At 41.8% G+C, this 20,646-nt stretch overlaps 1 protein-coding gene across 11 annotated transcripts in view; it reads right to left on the bottom strand.

Annotated features, from left to right (window-relative positions):
• The window catches only part of STXBP5 (syntaxin binding protein 5), a 184,306-nt gene that overhangs the window by 70,727 nt on the left and 92,933 nt on the right, over positions 1 to 20,646 (bottom strand). For all 11 annotated transcript variants that reach the window (XM_073337576.2, XM_073337566.2, XM_073337569.2 and 8 more), the window contains one exon: positions 1,507 to 1,661. In XM_073337576.2, the coding sequence (XP_073193677.1) occupies positions 1,507 to 1,661 (155 nt within the window). The remainder of the gene's footprint in view (positions 1 to 1,506; positions 1,662 to 20,646) is intronic.

The following is a 20,646-nucleotide window of genomic DNA, read 5'->3' as shown; positions in this document are numbered from 1 at the left end:
TGGAGTAGGCCAGACATTCTGAGCCACGAATGCCTGCAAACTAGGATTTCTGTGGAGAGCAAATGAACCACAATATTGTAAGTGTGCAATACTTGTTTGGACAGATCTTGTTCTTCCTGGTTGGTCAACTGCACCTCTATCCTTTCAACCTTTGGCAAAAAGTTTACAGGTAAGACTGAGTGAATAAGATGCAAGTCCCACCACCAAGACATTGAAAATACTGGTCTGCTACAAATATATTGCTAGTACAAAAAGTACTCTTAAATGAACCTTGCTGTGTCTCAATGTCCACCATTGGGACTTCCGAGGTACACCTATACCCAAATTTATGGCTAAGAGTTCACAGTAGTTCAGTATCAGCCTACCACAACTCCAAATCCTCATCCAGTAATAACTATACTAACAGCTATTTTTATTTAATTAATTAACTAACAAACAACAAGATGAGGAAAACAGAAATGAACCAGCAAGTTCAGTGGTTGCTCCAGCTAATGGAAATAGAGGCACTACAGAAGGATATGTGACAGGGGTCTTTTGTAACCATAGTTTAAAACATTTACATCTGTGGATGACGGACAAACACTGAAGGTTTTACTGCTTTGAACAACTCTGGGTCTTGAGACATGGCAGGTGACTTCTTAGAGTGGGGATGTGCACAAACTTTTCTCCCTTATGAAATTTCATTTCTTTTTCCAATTGCAAGCCCCGGAACAGTCACAAAAATAATGTAATGCTTTCATTTAAAACATCAGTTTGAATATATTGCTGACGTGCTTCAACAACTCATTTTTACAGTGATTTCTATTCTGAGCATGTGATATAATATCTAACATTTCAACACTGAAAATTTACCTATTAGATGTACTGACATTCTAATGATCTCCAAAAGGTATTTCTTCAATGGGTACACTGCATTTCTGACAGACAATAAAGAGATGTATTCTAATGGCCTGAGCACTGAACATAGTACTAGAAACCAATTTCTAATCCCAGAAGAAACACTGTGCTCTCTCTGTCAATTGGGGTAAACTACTTAATCTCTGATGGAGGTTGCCTGCCTGTAAAACATGGATAACTTACATACCAACCTCACAGGAATGTTACAATAATTAGTAAATATTTACACAATCACTGTAGATTAAAAGGCCTGGGTAAGTGCTAATCATTAATAATATTATTTATAACTGTCTTTGCATTGTATTTTATAAATGCTTGTATGCATGCACATTTTAATAAATTGTATTATTTTTAAAAGGAGAAAAACCACATGTAATTACTAATTCTTTTTCAGAACATTATAATTGATGTTGGGGTTTATTATGAAACCTATTTCACCTTTAAAAGAATGCTGAAACAAAACTTGACAGACAATAGCTACAACAGATGATATTGGTCCAGTCCTGTCCCTCACAGAGATATAATAGTGAGGCAGAAGCAGTAAGGAGTATTCTGGCAGAGTAAAGATACAAAGAGAATGGGTAAAAGTATAACCTTTACAGAACCTACCATTAGGGTATGGAGTTTCACAGAGGGTTAGAAAATCAACAACAGAATAATCCATTTCTAGCACAGCAGTGCTTTTCCCATGCATGACTGTTAAACAGGGTCTTCTTCCTACAGTATCATATGATAAGCCTCCCGACAGAATGATGAAAGGCTCCCTGGAAATAAAACAGGCATTTATGACTATGAAAGGTATACTGAAAAGGAAAGTGTGATCCGTTTTCCCACGGCCCCTTAATATGAGCTGAAGAGGACACAACTAATGGTAGATATATTTTGAGTGACTGGAAATCGCTATCCACACAGTGTGTACTCGGTCTGTAGCTTTGACTACTGATGGAGGTCAGAGTTAAGTGCTACAGCCTGAGCAACTGAAGGGGAATGGATTCTCAGAAACTAACATTTTTTTTGGTTTTGTTAACACGTACATAACTTTACTTCCTGACACAGGCTTGGGAAAAGAATTCTCTGCAAAAGACATTGTCTATGTCCTCTCAGTTAATGGCAGAGCCAGTTCAGATGTGCTGTCAAACATCCAGCTGCACGGACACCCCAAATCAGAGGATCCTCTCAGAGATGGGTTGAAATAGTACTATGATGTTTACTGCTTAAGTCTCCTTATTGTGCAATTTGGAGTATGAACTACTTTGAGCTTACAAAGCTCTGTGGTCATAATAGCTTGAGCCCTTTAGAGTAACAGGATGTCTCCTCTTTTATAACTGGCCCGCCTGATATACTTCACAGATGTCCCTTCTTTCCAGTTAACAAAAAACCTTTATCCAACGTACCTCTAAATCTCTACAAAAACTCACCTATTCTGAGTGCTTTATCTATTCTGCCCCATAGCACATCACATAAAGCTCGGAGATAGTATACGGATTTGGGTTAGGAATCAGAGACAAAGTTGCACATTGAATCTTATTAGCAGAGTTCAGGACCCTGATCCAATAGTTATGCAGGGAGCCCCAGATTTGCTAGAACCAGCACTGCTTGGGGGGGGCTAAGAATACTTGCACTCCAGTTTTTTTTTTTTTTTAACTTGCCAGCAAAGACAAGACTTGATATTCTTAATATTTCCTCATAAGAATGGTCATGCTGGGTCAGACCAAAGGTCCATCTAACCCAGTATCCTGTCTTCCGACAGTGGCCAATGCCAGGTGCTCCATAGGGAATGAACAGAACAGGTAATCATCGAGTGATCCATCCTGTTGCCCATTCCCAGCTTCTGGCAAACAGACTACGGACACCATCCCTGCCTATCCTGGCTAAGAGCCATTGATGGACCTATCCTCCATGAACTGATCTATTTCTTTTTTGAAACCTGTTCAAAATTAAAAGTGTGGGACAGGAAATCAATTAACCAAAATTGCTGTGTTGGAAGTTAGGCTTAATTGGTGGACAAAATAATGAGCAAATGAGCTACTTTTTCTGAGGTCCTTAAAAAGACTTTGGGGAAGAAAAATCTAACCAACTGTTAGCTGAGAGATGAGTGAACCAGAAGAGGCAAGCTTCTCCATCAAGGCTGCATAACACACCCTCTCCTGGGACGTGAGGATTCACTGCGGCAGTTAGCCCTTTGTTGTCCTAATCCTGAGAGATGTCCAGATGAGATCAAAAGTCAGAGAAAGGAATCCAGAGGACACTGCCACCTTCACTGGCTCTGGCTAGATCCCAAACACCACCTGGGATGTAAGGCTTTGGTTCCTGCACCATCCCGCCTCCTTCCCTACTGTGTCATTTTCCTTCCCTACCTTATTTCTTCTCTTTCCTGTCTCTTTCCATTTATCTTCTGTTTAGTAAGAGTCCGGCTTAGCTAGTAAAGACTGTATATTTTGCAACACTACTGTGAACCTGTGACCAAAGAAGCAATTCAAGACAGTACCCTAAAACAGCCAGATGCAGGTACCAGTTTGCCAAGACTTGGAATGGCTGATTGGAATGTGTGCTGGGCCTGTTTCTCTCCAGCAGTGAGGCTGCAAGTCAATCAGCCACAGAGATGGAAGTTCAATTTTTGTTGCGCATTTCTTTCCCCTTTTGTGTAAGCTTCTCTTGTTTTGCTTTCTAGGAGTAGGATCAGACTTTAAGAGTAGCAACAGCATCAGCTCCAGCCCATCTCAACTAACTTCTCTTACCCCAAAAGGCCAGTTAACATATTTAATACCATCTAAAAAACTTGTTAGAAAAGAATTTTTCTTCCTTCCTCTACCAGCTAAAGGGAAGAATATTGTGAAAATAAAAGCCTTGCTTCATACCTTACTTTTCAAAAGCTTTTCCCTCTTTTTCTGTATCTTTAATACATAGTTAAAAATTTTAATGATGTGTTTGCCATAGGACTAAGCAGGCTGAAGTTGCTGTATTCCAGTACCCAAAGCCTTTTATAACTGTTTAATGTTGTGCAGTGACAAAGTCACATTAACATCTCTGGGCCCAGTTACTCCCTCAAAATTAACAAACAACAATCAAATCTCAAACCATATGATGTACTGCTGACCACCCCAGTGGTTAAAAAGACATTTTTTCTCCCTTCCATATGGCACCATGTGTTGAACTGTGGAGCTAAGTGCTTTAAGTTTCCCTTCTTCCTAAGTATCATATATGGAGAGCTCTCTGAGAGGCAGGTCCACGATACTGGACCTGAAATACTAATGGATCTAATGTAGTAGGGTGATGTTCCTAGCTTATATTCACAAAGTATTTCAAAGTACAGCAATATAATTTAATAAGAAAGAGTAAATACTTTTTTTTTCCATTCTGTAGAATGGAAATAGAACAGCAATGTTCTCATACAATTATGGAACATCAGGTGCTTAATGTAGGTGATAGAAGGTCAAAGAACTTCATTTTGAATGAAATGGAAATGGATTAATTGACTACACAGTAAGTGAATGTGCAAACTGTATTACTTGAGGCAAAGTTATACACACTACATTGAGATATTAGAGTAAATTACATTTACTGAACAGGCCAATGCTGGCAACAAAAAGTTTGTTACAAATAGAAAATAAAAATATTTAACATTTATTTTTTAATGTAATGCATAAACATTTTAGAGTGATTTTGAGAGTAAAAATCACAGATATTTAGGATTTTCAAACACAATGAGAACAATTTTTCCATTAGAAATGCTGTCAACTCTAACTTCAGCACAAGCTTTCCACCTGTCTCTGACAACAGAATATTGTCCAGCCATTCATGATTGAATGACACTAACACATTGTTAGGTATGCTAATCCATAAAAATACTGGCAACACTACTAATTTCAATTTTAGTTAATTTTTTATTGCTTCATTATAACAATTACGTAGGTGATTAAAAATCCGTTTGGTTGTTCCTTGTTATTCACTTCTTTAAAATAATATAGTTAATTCTTAACACAAATATGCAAAGTGGTCTTGAATTATAGAAATATAAAGTAAACCCATTTCTCCAATTGTTTTTATGATTTTTTTTTATTTGAAGTGACACTATCAATTTAAAACTCACACTTTTTAAAAACTTATTGTGGACATCCAAGTTAACTATACTGTAAAAGATGATAAAAATATTTTACTATTTCTCAATTTGTTTTCTTGGTGTATTTGACAATATAATGTTTAGCCTAGTTTCAATGTTTTACTTGTTTGGGCTTTTCACACAGCTACAGGAGAAAAATATTTTGAAGATAAAGTATGATTATAAAACCACAAAAATGGCAGCAAGACTTAAGAGGAAGTATATACCAGAAACTATTTGTAAGCTATTTCTTAAGTGGACATTTTAAATTTTTGAGTTGACAGTGTCTCTTTATTTAAAGGCCCACAACAAAAACTTGAGTATTGTAAAAACACTCAACTAAATAAATCTACTAATGCTGTCCTCAAGTTGATGATTCAGCTTTTGATGATTGTCTGATTACTTATTATAAAAATGAATAGCTTTTTGAAACAGAGGCAGCTCACCTGATCTAATTCTAGCCATAAATCAGTTTTATACTTATCTGGAGATGGTGTAACTATCACGTAAATTAAATTCCTACTGTTTAATTAACTTTTTATATGACTGAACAATACAAAGACAAATTAGTTCTGCTTCATGGAAAAACTGACCCCTTCCCCTTGGGAAAGCAGATTATGGACTTTCCATTAAATTACTGGAAAGTGTTTTCACCTATAGTACAATATTTTAAATTTTTACACACACACACACACACACACACACACAGAGTTTTTTCAAAGCAAATAAGCACAAGTTTACATTTCCTTCAATAAAATTGCAAGAGTGAAACATAGCTGAATACGTACCTAGGCAATGGGATACTTTTTGTTTCTTATTCAACCATCATCAAAATCAGCAGTAATTTTAACACTGGATACAATATATCCCCGGGAAACATTGAATCACAATAGCTCATGAAAGCTTATGCTCAAATAAATTTGTTTGTCTCTAAGGTGCCACAAGTACTCCTTTTCTTTTTCCGGCTACAGACTAACATGGCTGCTACTCTGAAACCTGTCAATAGATTGTCAACACTTTCTTGAAGGAAGGGAGATTGATAGCTTCTCTTACTTCAATATGGCCACTGCTCAAGAAGCCATAGCTTGGATCCACAAAGAGAAAGGCATTGCAACATGAAATTTTTAGACACTCTGAAAAATCACTGAAATCCAAAAACCCTGGGTTAGGTGCCTAGGCTCCGTACACAATGCATAGGTAGAGATAGGCATCTGAAAATGGGATCCACAAAAACCAGCAAGCCAGGCAGGATGTTGTGTAGGTTAGTCAAAGAGATGCTGATGAGAGGAGTGTGTCCTAAATCCTGTGCCTCTCCCAGAGTTAGATACTTAAGTGAGAGCTGAAGGGAGGCACCTATCTTTGTTTGGGATCCACAGCCAGGAATCCTCTCTCTTGGAGGCAGACACCTATCCCCTTCTTGCAACAACAGCTTAGATGTCTGCCTCCCTTCGCACAAAACTGCCAGGGTGGGAATAGCTGACAGAAGTGGCCTCCTTTATAACCTTTAGCCCAGTGATTAGAGTACTCACCCAGGGTATGGAGACCCCAGTTCAACTCCGCCTCTGCCTGATGAGGAAAAAGGATTTAAATAGGGGTTTCTCACCTCTCAAGTGAGTGCCCAAACCACTGGACTATGGAATATTTTGATATGGGTCTCTCTCAGTCTCTCCTGCTGAAGCCATTCCATTCTGTATTAAACAATTACATGCTAATTGGGCTAGAGACAGAGAGAGGATGCCTCTATAGTCCAGTTCTGAGCATGCCTAACGGATCAGGCCACACAGGTGAGATATCCTGCCTATCTTCACCTGGTTTGAAGATCGCACTGTGTCTTAGACATGAGATAGAGTCTGGACATCTGCCTGAGCTAGCAGCATACAGGACCAGAGGCAGAAACTATTACAGCAATAACTAGGGCCCTACCAAATTCACGGTCCATTTTGGTCAATTTCACTGTCATAGGATTTTAAAAATTATAAATTTCATGATTTCAGCTATTTAAATCTAAAATTTCACAGAGTGGAACTGTAGGGGTCCTGACTCAAAAAGGAGTTATCGGGTGGTTGCAAGGTTATTGTAGGGGGGGTTACAGTTCTACTACTCTTACTTCTGCACTGCTACAGGCAGCAGCACAGCCTTAAGAGCTGGCAGCTGGAGAGCAGCAGCTGCTGGCCTGGAACCCAGCTCTGAACGCAGAGCCGCTGCCAGCAGCACCCTTACTTCTGTGCTGCTGCCTGCAGAGCTGGGCCCTCAGTCAGCAGCCACCACTCTCTGGCCACCCAGCTCTGAAGGAGGCAGCAGCACAGGGGTAAGGGTGGCCTGGTATGGTATTGCCACCCTTACTTCTGCGCTGATGCTGGGGGGAATCACTGCCTTCAGAACTGAGTGCCTGGCCAACAGCCACCACTCTCCAGCCACCCAGCTCTGAAGGCAGCGCAGAAGGAAGGGTGGTAATATCACAACCCACCTAAAATAACCTAGTAATCCCCTGCAACTCCTTTTTGGATCAGGACCCCCAACGTGAGAAATGCTGGTCTCCTCCGTGAAATCTGTATAGTATAGGGTAAAAGCACACAAAAGACCAGATTTCATGGTCCGTGACTTATTTTTCATGGCTGTGAATTTGGTAGGGCCCAAGCAATAAGAGATGCTAAATGAATTTCGGCACCAATAGGGTTAGGAGAAGCTAAGTGAGGGTTTTGTGGATCCACAAAATTTAGTTACCTAAATCCCTTTATAAATCTCGCCCACTGACTATCCTATTACCACCCTGTAAACCCAATCTTCCATTTTTGGTTAAGATTATTAAAAACATTGTAGCAAGACATCTCTCACATTAGATATTACAGTGATAAGCTCAGTACAAAAACCTATATAGAAAAGGTTTCAGAATAACAGCCATGTTAGTCTGTATTCGCAAAAAGAAAAGGAGTACTTGTGGCACCTTAGAGACTAACCAATTTATTTGAGCATAAGCTTTCGTGATCTACAGCTCACTTCATCGGATGCATACTGTGGAAAATACAGAAGATGTTCTCATACATACAAACCATGAAAAAATGGGTGTTTACCACTACAAAAGGTTTTCTCTCCCCACACCCCACTCTCCTGCTGATAATAGCTTATCTAAAGTGATCACTCTCCTTACAATGTGTATGATAATCAAGTTGGGTCATTTCCAGGAGAAATCCAGGTTCTCTTTTCCCCCCCCTCCCCCAAACCCACTCTCCTGAATAGCTGTCTCAGAGCTCTGTAACCACAGTCAATGTACCAACCTGGGTATGAGACAGAGAGAATGCAATGGTTGTATTGGTAACTCTCTTCTTGGTGATGGAGCTGATATCATTAAATCTATCAGCTGCCTTCAATACAGCTGATCGTGAGATGATTTTGACTAGTTTGTGGATCAACATGATTACAACCTGTCCTTATAGTGTATTCTCAGAAGGCAGTCGTGAGAAACTCTTCCTCTCTGATAGTGTTTGTGTGGAGTTTTGCAGGGGTTTCATCTGGTCTCCTGTCTTGTTCAACATTTACATGGGGCCATTGGGGTGGTTAGTAAGGAGATATGGGCTGCAGTGTTTTTGTATTAAATAATACATATTAATTGGGCTAGAGACAGAGAGAGGATGCCTCTATAGTCCAGTTCTGAGCACGCCTAACGGATCAGTCCACACAGGTTAGACACGTGTTACCCTGTTATGCTGATGACATTCAGCTTTATATCTAGATTTCATCTGACCTAGCCAAAATAGTTAACAGGCACACACTGTGTCTGGACGAAATTGGTAAAGACGAGAGCTAGATGAGTGATACTTAATACAGGCAAGACTGATCTGATGTTTTGTTTTATTCTAAATAGGTTCTTTTACCATGCTCATTGTCATAGAAACTAAACAACATCCAGTAGCACTCATTTAGTAATATGACTAACATCTCACATGTGGTTCGTTCTGTTTCTCATCCTCTGTCTGGGGCTGTCTGTGTGACAAAATATTTTTTCTTAAAATGTTGTCACCTTACAAGCCTTGCAATGCCCACTGGCTGAGGGCCGACTGTAACACACATCTGGCCTGACACACTCACTACCCCAACTGACACTGTTGTCATAACATGTATATAAAAGGTGTCTTGTAAGGCATCATATGTAAAAAAAACAGTTGTTCTTTGATATGTATTGCACATGTTTCTTTCACCCTTGGTGTGTGCAGCCTACGCAGTCAGAAATTTTTCCCATAGTGGTACCAGTTGGGGCTGCTTGAGTGCCTTGTGCAGCACTTTGCCCCAACATAATGGACCCAACCGCCCCATAGTGTACTCTGTTCCTTCTTGATGGAAGACTCCAATGCAGAGAGGCAGGAGCAGGTGTTATGGAATGGACACGTGCAACACATCTGGAAGAACAACAGTTACAGCAGGTCAGTAACCGCTTTTTCTTCGAGTGATTGCACGTGCCCACTCTGCTGTTGGTGACTCACAAGCCATAAAGCAGGTGGAGGATTCGGTGTCTGTGTGTACACAGACTGGAATACAACTCACCCAAATTTAGCATTGTTTCTAGAGTGCTGAGTGATGGCATAATGGGATGTAAATGTGTGGACTGCAAATCAAGCTGCCGCTCTACAAACATCCTGGATAGGGACTTTCACAAGAAACGCTGCCGAGGCTGCTTGTGATCTTGTCAGATGTGCAGGTACTTTGCTTGGTGGGAAAATGCCAGCCAGTTCATAACATACACAAACACGGGATGCTATCCACAACAAAAATCTCTGTGAAGAGTGTGGAAGAACTTTTATTCCTGTCTGCGATGGACATCAATAGTTAAGCTGACATATGGAATTGTTTAGTCCTGTCTATGTAGGACGCCAAAGCCCTTCTTCCTTGTTCATCTCTGTTGAAGTGCGGAGTCAGGTAAACTGTAGGTAAGTAAATGGCCAGCTGAATACAAAATTAGATATTAGAGAGAGAATTCTTGGATTACGGCGCAGATACACTTTGTCCTTAAAGGCAATTGTACAAGGAGGTTCAGATATCAAAGCAGCTCAACCACGCCCCAGGCTGAAGTGATGACTACCAAAAAAGCCACCTTCATTGATAGATCTAGCAAGGAGCACGTTGCTACAGGCTCAAACAGAGGCCCCATAAGTTTTGACAAAACTAAATTCAAGTCCCAGGGAGGAACAGGTTATCTTATCTATAGATATAACATTTCCAGGCTTTTCAAAAGTCTGATTGACGTAGCGCTACAAAAAATAAAATGGTTGTCCATGTGGGGTCACAAAGCCGATATTGCTGCCAAGTGGCCCTTGATAGAACTATTTTGCCAAATTTCAATGTTTTAGGTACAATAGATAGTCCAGACTATGCTGGATTGAGGACGGTATTGGCAAAACCCTGAACTGACAAGAGCAAATGGAGACTCACTTACACTTGGAAATGTAAGTACCCCTGGTGGAAGACTTTCTATTTTTTAGCAAAATATCCCAAACTTGCTCCGAGCAAGACTCCTCTCTAGAATTTAGCCATGTAGCCTCCAGGCTGTTAAATGAAGTGCCTGCAGGTTCAGGTGGAGCAGCCAAACATGATTCTGCAAAATTAGCTTTGAGTCCAAAGGAAGTGATATTGGAGACTCCACCAACAGATCCAGGAGAGTGAAGAACCAGTGCTGCTGGGGCTACTAGTATAACTTGGTCATTGTCCTGTTTGATCTTTAACTACACTCTGTGAAAGACTAGAACTGGAGGGAAAAGCATAGCAGAGCTTGTTCGACCAGGATAGTAGGAAAGCATCTATGACGGAATATGGACGGCGACCCTGTAGGGAACAAAACTGATGTCATTTCCTACTGGTTTTGTTGTGAACAGATCTCTCTGAGGATTCCCCCACTGCTGGAAAATGAATCTGGCTATATCTGAGTGGAGACTCCACTTGTAGCAACTCGTAAATGATCTGCCTAGGTGGTCTGCAAGCTCATTTTGCACCCATAGAATGTAAGAGGCTTCAAGATTGATTGAATTGGCAATGCAGAAGTCCCTGACAAAACAGGGAAGGAAAGGGCTCCTCTCTGCCAGCTGAGGTATAACATTGTTCTCATAGGAGAACAGCAGCAAACAAGTTTTTCCTTTGAACTGAGATAGAAAAGCCTGACAGCCTAAACAGATAGCCTTTGGCTTCCTGACACTGATGTGTACAGACAGGTCTTGTGAGGACCATAAATCCTGAGTTTGGAGGGAACCCAAATGAGCACCCCAACCAAGGGGATATGCATCCATCCACAAGGTCAGTGAAGGCTGAAGGTGGACAAAGGGAATGCCTGCACTTACACTGACCAGGTCTGTCCACCAATCTAGAGAAGTCAGAACGTGAGAGGGCACGTTTAGCACATAGCTCAGAGGGTGACAACTTGGCAAATAAATGGAGGCCAGTCAACTTTGAAGAATCCTGAAACGTAATGTGGCATGCTGGGCTATGTATATGCACTTGGCCATATTCCTCAGGAGCATCATACAGGTTGTTGCTGTTATGACAGGGTGAGCAAGCTGAAATCTGGAACAAGAGATTGAATTGTTTGGAACCATGCCTCTGGAAGAAAAGTTCCAGCACGAGTAGGGTACAGTACTGCTCCTATAAACTCTATCCTCTGAACTGGACAAAGGGTAGATTTTTCTAAATTGACCAGGAGATCCAGAGCCTTAACGGTTGACTGAATGAGACACACACTGGATAGTACCTGAGCCCTGGACCAATGAGGTGGACAAGGCTTTCTTCCAACAACTAGCGGAAGTTACTAGATCACAGGCCCTGGTTCTCATGGGAGACTTCAATCACCCTGATATCTGCTGGGAGAGCAATACAGCAGTGCACAGACAATCCAGGAAGTTTTTGGAAAGGGTAGGGGACAATTTCTTGGTGCAAGTGCTGGAGGAACCAACTAGGGGCAGAGTACTTCTTGACCTGCTGCTCACAAACCGGGAAGAATTAGTAGGGGAAGCAAAACTGGATGGGAACCTGGGAGGCAGTGACCATGAGATGGTCGAATTCAGGATCCTGACACAAGGAAGAAAGGAGAGCAGCAGAATACAGACTCTGGACTTCAGAAAAGCAGACTGACTCCCTCAGGGAACTGATGGGCAGGATCCCCTGGGAGAATAACACGAGGGGGAAAGGAGTCCAGGAGAGCTGGCTGTATTTTAAAGAATCCTTACTGAGGTTACAGGAACAAACCATCCCGATGTGCAGAAAGAACAGTAAATATGACAGGCAACCAGCTTGGCTTAACAGTGAAATCCTTGCTGATATTAAGCACAAAAAAAGAAGCTTACAAGAAGTGGAAGATTGGACAAATGACCAGGGAGGAATATAAAAATATTGCTCAGGCATGCAGGAGTGAAATCAGGAAGGCCAAATCACACTTGGAGTTGCAGCTAGAAAGAGATGTTAAGAGTAACAAGAAGAGTTTCTTCAGGTATGTTAGCAACAAGAAGAAAGTCAAGGAAAGTGTGGGCCCCTTATTGAACGAGGGAGGCAACCTAGTAACAGAGGATGTGGAAAAAGCTAATGTACTCAATGCTTTTTTTGTTTTTGTCTTCACGAACAAGGTCAGCTCCCAGACTACTGCACTGGGCAGCACAGCATGGGGAGGAGGTGACCAGCCCTCTGTGGAGAAAGAAGTGGTTCGGGACTATTTAGAAAAGCTGGACGTGCACAAGTCCGTGGGGCCGGATGCACTGCATCCGAGGGTGCTAAAGGAGTTGGCGGATGTGATTGCAGAGCTATTGGGCATTATCTTTGAAAACTCATGGTGATCGGGGGAGGTCCTGGATGACTGGAAAAAGGCTAATGTAGTGCCCATCTTTAAAAAAGGGAGGGAGGAGGATCTGGGGAACTACAGGCCAGTTAGCCTCACCTCAGTCCCTGGAAAAATCATGGAGCAGGTCCTCAAGGAATCAATTCTGAAGCACTTAGAGGAAAGGAAAGTGATCAGGAACAGTCAGCATGGATTCACCGAGGGCAAGTCATGCCTGACTAGTCTAACTGCCTTCTATGATGAGAACACTGCTTTCCCCTCATCCACAGAGACAGTTGACGTGTAGACTTTAGCAAAGCTTTTGATGCTGTCTCCCACAGTATTCTTGCCAGCAAGTTAAGGAAGTATGGGCTGGATGAATGGACTATAAGGTGGATAGAAAGCTGGCTAGATTGTCGGGCTCAGCGGGTAGTGATCAATGGCTCCATATCTAGCTGGTAGCCGGTATCAAGCGGAGTGCCCCAAGAGTCAGTCCTGGGGCCGGTTTTGTTCAATATCTTCATAAATGATCTGGAGGATGGTGTGGATTGCACCCTCAGCAAGTTTGCAAACGACACTAAACTGGGAGGAGTGGTAGATACACTGGAGGGTAGGGATAGGATACAGAGGGCCCTAGACAAATTAGAGGATTGGGCCAAAAGAAATCTGATGAGGTTCAACAAAGACAAGTGCAGAGTCCTGCACTTAGGACGGAAGAATCCCATGCACTGCTACAGACTAGGGACTGAACGGCTAGGCAGAAGTTCTGTGGAAAAGGACCTATGGATTACAGTGGACGAGAAGCCAAGAAGGCTAATGGCATTTTGGGATGTATATGTAGGGGCATTGCCAGCAGATGGAGGGATGTGATTGTTCTCCTCTATTCAACATTGCTGAGGCCTCATCTGGAGTAGTGTGTCCAGTTTTGGGCCCCACACTACAAGAAGGATGTGGAAAAATTTGAAAGCATCCAGCGGAGGGCAACAAAAATTATTAGGGGACTGGAACACATGACTTATGAGGAGAGGCTGAGGGAACTGGGATTGTTTAGACTGCAGAAGAGAAGAATGAGGGGGAATTTGATAGCTGCTTTCAACTACCTGAAAGGGGTTTCCAAAGAGGATTGATCTAGACTGTTCTCAGTGGTACCAGATGACAGAACAAGGAGTAATGGTCTCAAGTTGCAGTAGGGGAGGTTTAGGTTGGATATTAGGATATGGTGGTGAAGCACTGGAATGTGTTACCTTGGGAGGTGGTAGAATCTCCTTCCTTTGAGGTTTTTAAGGTCAGGCTTGACAAAACCCTGGCTGGGATGATTTAGTTGGGGATTGGTCCTGCTTTGAGCAGGCGATTGGACTAGATGACCTCCTGAGGTCCCTGATATTCTATGACTCTGTGATCTCTTACTAGCCAGACATCCAGGTAAGGATAGATTTGTACTCTTAGTCTCCTCAGAAAGGCAGCTATCCCTACCATATATTTTGTGAAAAACCAAGTAGCTGCTGACAGGCCAAAAGACAGCATGGTGAAATGGTAATGAGAGTGATTCACTATGAATCCGAGACACTTGTGTGACTTTGATACATCACCACATGAAATCAAGGGCTGCATACCAGTCTATAGGATTCAGGGATGGAACAACAGAAGCAAGGGTGACCATGCAAACAAACTGTATTTTTTTAAAACATCTGTTGAGTTGGCACAGGTCTAAAATTAGTCTGAGACCTCCCTTTCCTTTCTGTATTAGGAAATAATGGGAATAAAACCCCTTCCCTCTGACATGCTGGGGAACCTCCTCTGTGTTCTCACCAAAAGGAGAGATTGCATCTCCTGGAGGAGGAACTCCTCTTGAGAGTGGTTCCTAAAGAGGGATAGGGAGAGAGGGAGAGGTAGAAACAAATTGGAGGGTATATCTCACTTCAGGAGTGCTTAAAATCCATTGGTCTAAAGTAATCTGGGACCAAGCACTGAGGAAATAGGAAAGATGATTTGCAAACACATATGAGAGACGGGATTTGGAAACATCGAAACTGGCATGGCATCCCCAGCCGACCCATCAAAATGTCTGTTTAGCACCCCTCGGGAGTCTAGATGGAGCAGGCATTGACGTAGAAGCAGAAGGAGGTGGTGATCTGCGCCTATAACTAAGGCTAAGATTTTATCATGGATATTTTTAGTAAAAGTCATAGACAGGTCACAGACAATAAACAAACAAATATATGCATGTGAGGTACTTTTTTCCAAGCCCCATAGATATGACAGTAATGATAAATATGTCTTGACTTTCTGTAAAGGCAAGTTTAATAAAATTATAACTTTTTAAATCTTAGGTTATTATATTTTTGTATTAATAGTGAGAGCTCTCCTTTACATTGCACTCTCAGGTGCTCCTAGAAGATTAGGTAGCTCCAGCCACCATATTAATTCTGCAGCACCATACCTGCAGAGGGCGAGGACATGAGCACTCCTTTTGATTAGGGACCTTACTACTGTCATCCATAATTTAATCTTGAGGTGACAAAACTAATGCAATGTGCTCTATGTGAGGCTACACCTTAAAGCCACCCAGAAACTGAAGCAGGTGCAAAATGTGGCAGCTGCTTGGTAAGTGGAGTATCTCACTATGAACTTGCGTAGCTGGCACAGCAGGGAGGTTCTGAGCTTGTGTATGAGCCTGACAACTTCTGCTATACACATGAACCTTTACCTGTGTTAGACTATGTCTATACTACAGATCTTACAGCAGCACAGCTGTACTGCTGCACTGTAAGGTTTCCCGTGTAGCTGCTCTATGCCGACGGGAGAGAGCGTCTCCTGACGACATAGCGCTGTCCACACTGGCGCTTCTGTTGGTGAAATTTACGTCAGTCAGGGGGGTGTTTTTTTCAACCCTGACCGAGAAAAGTTCTAATGTAGACATAGCCTTAGTTTTCACACTGCTAAAAAGGAAATGAAAAAAAAATGTACAGTCAAGAAACTTCACCATATTGAAGTTAATTGGTTTTGGTGAAAATGACCAATTTCAAATGGACATTTTACTGTTGTACTGCTACCCACAGAGACTACATACCTCAACATACAATACTATATCTTGATTTGAGCAGCATAACCTATCATATTATAATGAAAGTTGCATGTTGGTACCTGTAGTTTCTGCAGATTTCACTTCTAATGTAAATTTGAGGGTAAATGGGCTGTACTTGGCAGGGTTTCTTGTAAACCAAAATAACTATACAGTTGACAACAGTATCCAGGAAATCCATCAAATATATTTCTACTCCACAATTGACTCAACCAGAGGAGGGGGGGAAGCAATGGATTTAAGGCATTTAAATGACATAGTAGCTCCAATATGAGAAAAAGGGCGTCACAATAAAATGTGCTGCAACAATGTTGAGGTTAGAAAAAGAAGGGTGTCAAAGTAAGACTATTCCAGGTTTGTATTGCATTACTTTGCATATTGTAGTGAATGAAATAAATCAAAGTTTACTACTAAAAGCAGATCCTAATATTGAAATGACAGTGTAATATAATTATGTTTGCTAATTATGCACTTTGAATAAGAACATGAAATTGAGATATGCAATAATATAAAAATCAAATGTATGATTACATAATTGAGAGCTGTATACAACCTTTTATGAACCATTTTGAAAATTATTTTAGATGCCTGCCAACCAGGTTGGGTAATTACATTTTGCCTACCTAATTTTCTCTTGTAGTTTCAATTAGAAATAAGTTTTTCACTTGTGGAATCACTGCTATGAAGGATTACTGGGAGCTGTTAGAAATTTGTGGTTTACTGCAGAAGCGGTTCTACTTCAGAGACAGCTGAAGTGGATCCTTATAAATTTACACATTAATTTTACAAATGATTTTGGCATCTTTTGCTATAAATCACTATATAAACTTATGGAATTACACAATATCGTTAAAAATTTAATGTAAACTATTAAAAAAGAATCTAGACTATATCATGCAGTTTGGAGCAAGACTACAACAGTATGACTGAGATCACTGAGTAACCTACACCTACAGGGTGTTTCTGCTGTGGTTTAATTAATCCATAACGGGTAAGCCTACTCCAAAAATAAGGCAATCAAAGACTTTGTCAAAGCCCCATTGAACATGTAGATGGGTGAAGGACTGGACTATGTGTGATGCCAGGCCATTACCACTGTATAATTCACTTTTCAGCCTCGGAAGCATTATTATTATAATAAATAGGGTAGAAAATATGTGGATAAAGGCCCTCATTTAAATTTGGATGAAAGACCTTCATTTAGGCCCTCTCCTAAAACACACTTCTGCAATGGTCAAAAGGTTCAAAAAGCTAAACTTAAGTTACCTCAACCTCTGTACTTCCCAAGTCTTTTAATGTTAAATTATATCTTCAGGGGAGGAACTGAATTTTGTATTTTGTAGAACCAAACACAGTGTTGGTACTTAACCAAAAAAAATTTACTGAGCTCCTGAGAGGATAAAAGGTGAATAGCAAAGTGAAAAGGAAAGTTGAGTTAAGCCCAGATTTATGTGCCGAATTCTCTACATGTATATTGTACCTGGATATTGTAAAATCTGTGTAAGTTACTCTACACACACATGCACAAGACCACAGTAACAACTATAAGCCACAGTGGGATATGCATTAGTAGGCTATTCCTGCATTTCTCTGGTGGTTGAAGTTACAAGGTCCTAAGGAGTGCTCCAATAACCTATTGAACATCCTCATAGCTTATTACTATATAAGAGAAAGAAGAAGGTCAGTGTGATGACTAATAAAGCAGACTGCATAACAAAATTCCAATACAGATACTGGTTGACACAAATTTATTACTTAATGGATTGTTTAAAGGGGAATGAAAAGAACCTCTTAGTTTCCCCCAATCTAGAGCATCAAACAGAGTTCCTTCACAGCCAGACTTCTATGTGGCTGGACTTTACAAAAATGAGACAAGCCATTTACAGTGCACACCTCACTTCTCTACAGAGGAAAAAGGACAGTAAACTATCTGAAGTCCTGCATGCCATAGGGGGCTACAACAGTGGTACCCTCAACTCACTAAACAATATTGTTAATCTATCCAACCACACACTTAGCCCGGCAGAAGAGTCTGTCCTATCTCGGGGACTCTCTTTCTGCCCCACCACCCCCACGAACATGACAGTTCTGCGGTGATCTGGAAGCCTACTTTCGTCATCTCTGACTTGAGGAATATTTTCAACACACCACTGAATAGTGCACTGACCCATAGGAACCCTCCTACCAACACTACAGGAAGAAGAATTCTGCATGCACTCCTCCTGACGGTCGAAATGACAGACTGGACTTCTACATAGTGTGCTTCCACAGACATGTACAGGCTGAAATTGTGAACAAACTTCATCACTTGCCCCATAACCTCAGCCGAAAAGAACGCAATACCATCCACAGCCTCAGAAACAACTCTGACATTATAATCAAAGGGGCTGACAAAGGAGGTGCTGTAGTCATAATGAACAGGTCGGATTATGAACAGGAGGATGCCAGGCAACCCCCCCAATACCACATTCTACAGGCCACTATCCTTTGACCCCACTGAGGAGTACCAAACGAAACTACACCATCTACTCAAGAAACTCCCTGCTACAGCACGGAAACAAATCTACACAGATACACCCCCAGAGCCCCGACCAGGGGTATTCTATCTGCTACCCAAGATCCATAGACCTAGAAACCCTGGACGCCCCATCATCTCAGGCATCGGCACTCTTACAGCAGGATTATCTGGCTGTTTGGACTCTCTCCTCAGACCCTATACTAGCAGCACTCCTAGCTATCTTCGAGACACCACTGACTTTCTGAAGAAACTATAATGCATTGGTGATCTTCCTGAAAATACCATCCTGACCACCATGGATGTAGAAGCTCTTTATACCAATATTCCACATGAGGATGGACTACAAGCTGTCAAGAACAGTATCCCTGTTGAGGCCACGTCGCACCTGGTGGCTGAGCTTTATGACTTTGTCCTCACCCACAACCATTTCAGATTTGGGGACAACTTATACCTTCAAGTCAGTGGCACTGCTATGGGTACCCGCATGGCCCCACAGTATGCCAACATTTTATGGCCGACTTAGAACAACACTACCTCAGCTCTTGTCCCCTAATGCCCCTACTCTACTTGCCCTACACTGATGACATCATCATATGGACCCACGGGAAAGAGGCCCTTGAAGAATTCCACCTGGATTTCAACAATTTCCATCCCACCATCAACCTCAGCCTGGACCAGTCCACACAAGAGATCCACTTCCTGGACACCACAGTACAAATAAGTGATGGTCACAAACACCAGCCTATATCAGAAACCTACTGACCGCTATACTTACCTACACGCCTCCAGCTTCCATCCAGACCACACATGATCCATTGTCTACAGCAAAGCCCTAAGATACAACCGAATTTGCTCCAATCCCTCAGAGACAAACACCTACAAGATCTTTATCGAGCATTCTTAAAACTAAAATACCCACCTGGGGAAGTGAGGAAACAGATTGACAGAGCGAGATGGGTGCCCAGAAATCACCTACTTCAGGACAGGCCCAACAAGGAAAATAACAGAACACCACTGGCCATCACGTACAGCCCCCAGCTAAAACCGCTCCAGCACATTATCAACAATCTAGAACCTATCCTGGAAAACGATTCCTCACTCTCCCAGACCTTGGGAGGCAGGCTAGTCCTCGCTTACAGACAGCCCCCCAACCTGAAGCAAATACTCACCAGCAACTATACACCACACCACAGAAACACTCACCCAGGAACCAATCCCTGTAGCAAACATTTTTGCCTACTCTGTCCCCATATCTACTCTAGCGACACCATCAGAGGACCCAACCACATCAGCCACACCATGAGAGGCTCATTCACCTGCATGTCTATTAATGTTATATATGCCATCATCTGCCAGCAATGCCCCTCTGCCATGTACATTGGCCAAACCAGACAGTCCCTACGGAAAAGAATAAATGGACACAAAACGTACATCAGGAATGGTAACAAACAAAAGCCCGTAGGAGAACACTTCAATCTTCCCGAACATTCTGTAACAGATTTGGAAGTAGCTATACAGACTTCAAAGAGAAACAGCAGAACTAAAATTCATTTGTAAATTTAACACCATTAATTTGGGCTTGAATAGGGACTGGGAGTGGATGGCTCATTACAAAAGCAGCTTTGCCTCTCCTGGAATTGACACCTCCTCATCTATAATTGGGAGTGGACTACATCCACCCTGATCCAATTGCCCTGTCAACACTGGTTCTCCACTTGTGAGGTAACTCCCTTCTCTTCATGTGTCAGTATATTTATATCTGCATCTGTAAGTTTCACTCCATGCATCTGAAGAAGTGGGGTTTTTACCCACGAAAGCTTATGCTCAAATAAATCTGTTAGTCTTTAAGGTGCCACCAGACTCCTTGTTGTTTCAGCTAGACTGGGAGATCCCTAACTTCTACATTTCTGCAGGCCTTCTGACTACTACTCCTGCCCTGCCACTCCTATATAACCAGAACTTCTGGGTAATCCAGTGCAGGATCCCAACAGAGCACATTAATTTTACCAAAAACTCCTGCTGGGCAGTTAGCCATGATAGCTGGACTGATTGCAGCCAGAATTCTCCCAGCAATCTTAGTTTGTGACTAGACTAAGAGTTTGGATCTATAATTCCTAATGCATGCCACTCCACCAATGAAGGCTACTGTGTAGACAGGCTCAGACAATTTTACCATCATGTTAATAAAATTAGATTTCATAGTGGTAGCTATACCTGGACCAGGACGTACCTTTTCAACACTACAACTTTCACAAACTCGAACA

The sequence above is a fragment of the Lepidochelys kempii genome, chromosome 3 (genome assembly GCF_965140285.1).
Source record: "Lepidochelys kempii isolate rLepKem1 chromosome 3, rLepKem1.hap1, whole genome shotgun sequence".
Classification (NCBI taxonomy): domain Eukaryota; kingdom Metazoa; phylum Chordata; order Testudines; family Cheloniidae; genus Lepidochelys; species Lepidochelys kempii.
The sequence above is the reverse complement of the archived record's forward strand: the minus strand, read 5'-3'. Positions and strand labels throughout refer to the sequence as shown.